The sequence below is a fragment of the Triticum aestivum genome, chromosome 1A, assembly GCF_018294505.1.
Source record: "Triticum aestivum cultivar Chinese Spring chromosome 1A, IWGSC CS RefSeq v2.1, whole genome shotgun sequence".
NCBI lineage: Eukaryota > Viridiplantae > Streptophyta > Magnoliopsida > Poales > Poaceae > Triticum > Triticum aestivum.
The window spans coordinates 505,831,033-505,838,375 of record NC_057794.1 but is presented as its reverse complement, the minus strand read 5'-3'; the positions used below and the strand labels follow the sequence as shown (position 1 = coordinate 505,838,375).

Here is a 7,343-nt window from a genome sequence, read left to right as displayed (position 1 = left end):
TATCATCAACATAAACCAGGAGATACATCATTACCTCAGGACGCTGAAGGAGAAACAAAGAGGTGTCAGCTGTGGAGGGAACAAACCCAAGAGCCCGAAGAACTGAGCCAAGACACGCATGCCACGCACGAGGAGCCTGTTTAAGTCCGTACAGCGCCTTAACAAGGCGACAAAGATGCTGAGGATGTGCAGGATCAACAAAACCTGGGGGCTGGCGCATATAGACCTCCTCCTCAAGGACACCATGGAGGAAAGCATTCTGCACATCAAGCTGACGAAGAAACCATCCTCGAGTAACAGCCAGAGAGAGCAGCAAACGAATAGTAGTAGGTTTGACAACTGGACTGAACGTGTCTTCATAATCAAGACCATACCTCTGTTTGAAACCCTTTGCTACTAACCGCGCCTTGTAGAGTTCAATGGAACCATCAGCATGTCTCTTAACTTTTAAGACCCACTTGGAGTCAATGATATTAGCACCAGAAACAGGTGGAACAAGTCGCCAAGTATCATTTTTCAATAAAGCCTGAAACTCTTGTTCCATTGCAGCTCGCCAGTGAGGAATCCTGATAGCAGCCTCAAAATGGTGTGGCTCAGCTATAGGATCAGCAGCAGCATGAGCCACACAAGCGGCAAGCCACGCAACAGTTCCATCTGTGCGCTCCTTTAGGCGAAAAACCCCATTCTGACTGCGTGTGCGGGGGCGGAGCACAACAGCTGCAGGTCGTACTGGCGATACCTGGCTCGACTCAGGCGGCAGGTATGATGTGGAGCCTGCAGAAGCCGGCGACGCTGAACCAGTCGCAGGGGCTGTTGGCGATGGGGAGCCACGCGGCGTCGGGCCAGGCGAGTCCGGCCCACTAGGAGCAAGCCCACCGGGAGTCGGGATAGCCACTGAGCCAGTGTCCAGACCAGGCGTGGCCATCGGGCCACGCGAAGCAGCCGCTCGTGTGGAGACCACCGAGCCAGGAGGAGTGGCCACCCGTGGCGCTGCTGTGGGCGCAGCATGCGTGGCTGCACCAGGCGGGGCAGAGACGGGTTGACGGGTTTGACCCGCTATGCATGGCCCATGCACACGATCAACACCTCCGCCATGATCATCATTCAACACCTGATCAATGAGGAGCTCAAGCCGTGCGCCACGTCCAATACCTGCAGCAAGATTAGGAAGCAGCATAGGAGCATGTGCAACATCTACAAATTGATCAGGCAAAGGTATGGTGGAGTGCATAGGTGGTGTCGGAGTAGTAGAGTCGTTCGGAAGTGCACGAAAAGGAAACGCACTCTCATCAAACATGACATCACGAGATATGTAAACACGATTGGTGGGAACATGGAGGCATTTGTGCCCTTTGTGGAGGGAACTATACCCGAGAACAACACACTTTTTAGACTGAAACTCTAGCTTGCGCTTGTTATATGGACGAAGGTGAGGCCAGCATGCACATCCAAAGACTTTGAGAAATGTGTAATCTCGGAGTTCATTGAGCAGCAGTTCAAGAGGAGATTTCATTTTCAGAAGTCGTGTGGGAAGCCTATTTATCAAGAAACAAGCTGTTGAAAAAGCATCACTCCAAAACCGAAACAGAACGGAGGCATGAGCCAGTAGGGTCAGGCCAGTCTCTACAAGATGACGATGCTTACGTTCAGCGGTGCCGTTCTGCTGATGTGTATGAGGACAAGACACACGATGCGAGATCCCAAGCTTATTAAAAAAAGAATTGAGGTTGTGATATTCACCCCCTCAGTCCGACTGAACATGAAGAATTTTATGCTCAAGGAGACGCTCAACATGCGCTTGAAACTGGATAAAAACATCAAACACATCAGACTTGCGCTTAATAAGATAAAGCCATGTAAACCGACTATAAGCATCAATAAAGCTGACATAGTAATTGTGGCCACTAATAGACGTTTGGGCATGACCCCACACATCAGAAAAAACAAGCTCAAGAGGGTGCTGAACAACACGACTCGACTCTAAAAACGGAAGTTGATGACTTTTGCCTTGCTGACAGGCATCACAGATAGTTTCAGCAATTTTATTGGACACAACGGGAAGCTCATGACGATGCAGAACATGACGAACTATCGGAGCAGCAGGATGACCAAGGCGTGCATGCCAGTGCGTAGGCGACACACAAACACCACTGAAGTCCTGGTGAGACCATGGCGCAGTAGGACCAGGGCACGGGATGGATCCATCCACGTATCCCTCCAAGTAGCGGCTTCGAAGAAGAGGCGGCACCTGAGCACGCCACGACAAATAATTGTCCGGCGAGAGCTTCACCGGAAGTAGATGCGAGAAGTAGAAGGGCGACGACGCCACGGCAGGATCCGCGTGAATGGATGAATGCGACGCGGGCACGACACAATCATACATCAGCGAAGGGTAGGCGCCAGGCGGAGCAGCAGTTTGTGCACCGTAGTGAGGTGCGGCAGGCCCCCCATAGGGCGCGGTGGATGCAGCGCCGTAGGACATCAGTTGTGCGAGCGCCGTATAGGGTTGCGGTTGCACCGCGCCGTAGGGAGGCGCACGCCACGCGGATGATGGCGGCGGCGCTGCACCATAGCTCGTCGCGGGAGCCGGTTGGGGCAGTACGTCCTGGAGCGGCGCCACACCATGGGTCATCACAGGAGCAGCTTGTTGAGGCAGTACGCCCTGGAGAGATGCAGCCGGGGGCCCGTACATGGGCGAGGCAGCATACCCAGACGGATGGATCGGTGCAGCCGGGGGCCCGTACATGGGCGGGGCAGTGTACGCAGCGCCACCGTAGGACGACGGGACGATGTGGTTGGTCGAGCCACCGATCGATGGAGGCAGATCGCCCATCCCTTCAGATCCAATCGGGGAGCCAGAAGGGACGGCCCCGGGGGACTGGGCCTGCCACATCGTTGCCAGCGGGCAGGAGGCGAGGAAGGGCAAGACAGGAGCTGGCGCCGCGGTGGCGGCAGCCGGAGCCGCGGCGGCGGCAGCGGCGGTGTATGCAGCGGAAGACATCGTAACCTAAACTGATACCATGTAAGACGATATGTTTGGAAAACTGCTCGACACCCTGAACAGGTGTGGCTATCTCATATATATAAAAGTAGCAAGAGGTACAATATGGGATATATACAGAGAGGTACAGAGGTACGTATATACAGTCTAACACTTCATACAAGCATTAGATTACAAATGGATCTCAAACTAGCACACTCTTAAAAAGAGCAAAACCTCAAAAAAAATCATTACATATACAGAACTACAGGCGTCCTCTGCTTCTGAAGGAAACACTGCCAATCAACTAAAGCAGTGGCAACGAGTTTAAATTCAAAAAGATCACAGGTACCTCGTTTCCCATCTATAAGAAATAAATGCAATTGAACCAAGGGTTGTATATACAGGTGGGCGTCAACTCGGACGATAAGAAGTTTATCTCGCCTTGCTCATTAAAAAAACTCATCTCGTGCTACATATAAGCATATATATATATATATATATATATATATATATATATATACACTTGCGGGGTACACCGACAGAAGAATCGGCAAACCATGGAAACTCACAGCATTTCTGCGTAAATAAAGGCTGCAACTACTACAGCTTGATATCGCCTTTAGGCAGGCCGAGGAGAGATGGCCGGTAGAGGGATTGGCGCTGTGCCATCTCAATTCTTTCCCGTGGATCGGACATTGATTCATCGCGTATTGCCTCAAGAATGGAACTGGTACCAAGCTCCCTGCAATTGCATAAGTCGTACAGAAAATTCAGACAGCTGTAGAGGCAACAGACTGTAACAAAAGAAAAACTGCGACAACAAGGAATAATGGTGATCCAAGAAGCAAGAGCATTCCAACCTCTTGATTAAAATTTTGTACAGTGTTTTGAGTATCGGACACAGCTCGACAGGAGCAACATGCTTCTTGGTTTCTGGGTGCGTCACACTTATGCTGCCTTGGCTCAGGAGTTCATAAAATGCATTGACTGCAGAGACACCCTACAGGTGGAAAAAGAACACAGAGAACTTAGCATACGGCTGTGCCAACCCAAAAACTCAGCCTGACAGTTATGCAAACTTTGTATTATTTGGATCGCGACACAAACCTGTATAGTCCCTTTGCCTTTGATGCTGTCCCCCATTTCCAGAGTCAGTTCTGCCTTAGCTAATTTATGGCCATACCAAGCATTACGACCTTTCAATAGTGTAACATAAGTATCTGCTAATAGTGGTCCAGAAAGTCTCTCGGGCTCTTCCGCTAGCAGGTGGGTGATGTATATCATTTCAGAGGTGCAAAGTGAAAAGTACACTGCTTTGCTTGTTGCGCTCTCGTTGGTCAGTGCTGCCACCATACCTACAAGAAAATACGATGTTCAGCGAAACCGTTGAAAGATTAGGCCATGAATAGAATATAAAAAACGAATACAGAAATCTATACATGTCTGCCAAGTTTAATACTGAATTCATCAGTAGTTTGAATCTACTGTATGTTGCATCAATAGCATCTATGCAACATAGCAGCAAGTAGCGTGTGAAAGAGACAACATCAATGCAAGAAACAGTAGAATCAAATTACATATTCCATGGTATAGTGGTGGATGTTAAACATAAGGTTTCAACATATTTCTGGTTTGCTGCAGAAATGGCAATAACGATTTCACTTTCCTGATCAAGATAATATGAGGCATGCTCAACAAAATAAGACAGTGGTTCAGAGCAAATGGAAACTTACCAGCACCAATGGCATATATGTTCTTTAAGCCACCCATGACTTCATGAGTAATGAGATCACTATTGTCCCATACAATGAAATGAGGCTGCCGCAAAAATTTAGAAAGAGGCTTCCTCCACTTGTCAGCTCCACAGATGCGAGCGTTTGCGTACTCTTTATTGTAGATTTCAGATGCAATGTTAGGGCCTCCCAGATACAGAATATTCTCCAATGGAACTCCAGCTACAATAAATAAAACCCATGACAAACAAAACATGGTCAGAGCCTAAATTGCAGTAGGGAACATGCCAAAGTATATACGATGAATTGACACATATACACAATGAATTAACATGAGAGGAAACTAGACTGCTTATTATTCAGTACTAATGCAGATACAGCTTGCTAAAATGATGTGTATGTACTAACCACTACACCAGCTCAAGGTGTTGCAGGACATAACACTTGGACATTCATGGCAAGCCATTTAGTCTAAGGGCATTAACTAGCTCTTCAATTATTTCATAACGGATATAGAGAATGTGCTGTAGACACTAAGTACAGATAAAGGATACGAAGGACACTGACACTAAGTGCAGAACAGATTCAAGATTAGCCTGCTAATTTCATCAGGAACATCACACAGAGCTGTGCTCTCATTCAGTTCAGCAGTTATTAAATCTTCTTTAAAATTATTCAGCTCCGGATTTGATGTAACCAAAAGAAAGTATCAACCAGATATACAGTACATAAGGAAAGTTCAGCAAAGAACTCACTTGCATTGGCGATCATCTGCGTCGGGGTAATGATCCGAGGCATGGGATCGAGCGACGCCTCGATCCCCTTGGCCAGCGAGATTATGATGGGCGGGTTGATCCTCTCCTTCCAGTACCGCCCGATCTCCCCGAACACCTCCCTGGTCTCGGTGGAGGGCAGGCCGTTGATGACGACGTCGGCGTCCCAGACGGCCTCCTGCAGGTTGGTGACGACCTTGAGCGGGCAGAGCGGCGTGTCGATCATGTTGAGGCAGAAGCCGTCGCGGAGGATCTCGTCGGCGTAGAGCGTGCGGTCGCCGAGGCGGGCCTCCACGTACTTGAGGTAGGCGCAGCGGCGGATGAGCCTGCGGAGGACGTGCTCGCGGGCGTTGATGACCTCGAAGAGGTGCTCGGCGGTGGCGCGGTCGACGGCGCGGCCCGCGCGGCGCCACACGCGCACCTGCGCCTTGTCCCGGTGGTCGCGGCCGTACGCGTCCTGCAGCAGCGCGCAGAAGACGCTCCCCCAGGCCCCCGCGCCCACGCCGGCGATCCGGAGCGGGTCCCCCTCCACCTTCCCCAGCCGCCGCCGCAGCTCGTCCAGCTTCCCCTCCGCCGCGCCGTTTTTGCCTCCTCCTCCTGCTCCCGCTCCGTTGGCGTAGCTGCCCACCATCGCCCCGGCGTCCGACTAGCTCAGTCCGCCCCGCCACGCGCGAGGAGATCGATGGGCGCAGGCCAGCTAAGCGAGAGCGAGACGGGGGGAGGCCGGCCTGAGGTGGCGGTGGGATCGAGGTCGAGGGGGAGTGCCGGATGCGGGGGGCAAGAGGCGCCATTTAAATCCCCCAGCTGCGGCCCCGCTGTCCCGGCCGCCGCCCGTTTGAATTGCGCGCGCCGACGGTTGGTGGCGGCGCCCGCCTGCCCGTCCGACCTCCGTGCCGGCCTCGCAGCTGTCCCTCTCTCGCGGCCACGGCGCGGGGCAGTAAAGTTGGCGAGCGGACGGAGGCTTTGTACTGGGGTTTCCGTTCCGCTTCTACAGGAGAGCGCGTCCCGATTTGGGAGCACGAGGGGAATGAGGGGGGCAGTGACGCCCGGCGGTGGGAGGGGGTGGCCGGGTCAAAACAGGTGGATTTTGGGGTGGCGCCGCCCGTCTGAGAGGGACGGCCGCCGCGGCGGGAGATGGCGACGGACGGGCTGACGAGTTGATGACGGACGCCGGTTGCTGGCTGGTGGGGTCGCGGACCCATTTCCTACCGAGGCTGACTCGTCCCGCTCGCAAACATCATACTGGCCACATTATTTCTCGGTTGCATGAAAATAATTTTGTTATCACTCGACTTTTTTGGGCCACACGATTGAAATTTAACGGTTCATCTTCAACTTTTCTTTAGAGCACGGTACAAACGCAGACGCCTATATATACGTATATACACTTATCCTTATAAACACATAGACACTACCCCTATGAGCACCTCAGTCGACGGAAACGTCTTCTCCCACTGAACATGTATCGCCAAAAATCCTGAAATAAATCCAGAAAAAGGCGAGCACCGGGACCTGAAACCTGGTGGGCTGGGGATACCACTGTTATCCTAACAATCCAACCACATGTTGGTTCGCCTGCTCATCTTCAACTTACAGACTTCCTATTCGTCTTCAACCATGACCCACACGCCTAATTTCCCTGCCCCCTCTGACAGTTCCACATTATCTCAATTGACACATACCTCATGACCCCGCCTATGATAAGGCCATGACTGTGCCCTCGCCGATGTCGTTGCGGCAAGGCCTCCCTCCCCACTCGAACATGGTAAACCTTCGTCTCCCTCCCATCGTCGACACCCTCGACCAGCCGTATCGTCGTCGTCTACCGCTCGTCCATGGATTGCTCCCACCTAG

General features: G+C 51.9%; 1 protein-coding gene across 1 annotated transcript; it reads right to left on the bottom strand.

Annotated features, from left to right (window-relative positions):
- Positions 1-3,345: 3,345 nt before the first annotated feature.
- Positions 3,346-6,637, bottom strand: LOC123060930 (probable glycerol-3-phosphate dehydrogenase [NAD(+)] 3, cytosolic). The gene is made up of 5 exons (XM_044483797.1): positions 5,472-6,637; positions 4,717-4,938; positions 4,091-4,338; positions 3,844-3,983; positions 3,346-3,725 (listed from the first exon to the last, which is right to left on the bottom strand). The coding sequence occupies exons 1-5, from the start codon at positions 6,118-6,120 to the stop codon at positions 3,584-3,586; spliced, it is 1,401 nt and encodes a 466-aa protein (XP_044339732.1). The 5' UTR covers positions 6,121-6,637; the 3' UTR covers positions 3,346-3,583.
- Positions 6,638-7,343: the final 706 nt, after the last annotated feature.

Excerpts from the sequence above, each read along its gene's own strand:
- LOC123060930 (XM_044483797.1), bottom strand. The coding sequence starts at position 6,120 with ATGGTGGGCAGCTACGCCAACGGAGCGGGAGCAGGAGGAGGAGGCAAA. Across the intron at positions 4,339-4,716 it reads CATATATGCCATTGGTGCTG|GTATGGTGGCAGCACTGACC; the intron begins GTAAGTTTCCAT and ends ATTTTCTTGTAG. Across the intron at positions 3,984-4,090 it reads AAGGCAAAGGGACTATACAG|GGTGTCTCTGCAGTCAATGC; the intron begins GTTTGTGTCGCG and ends TTCCACCTGTAG.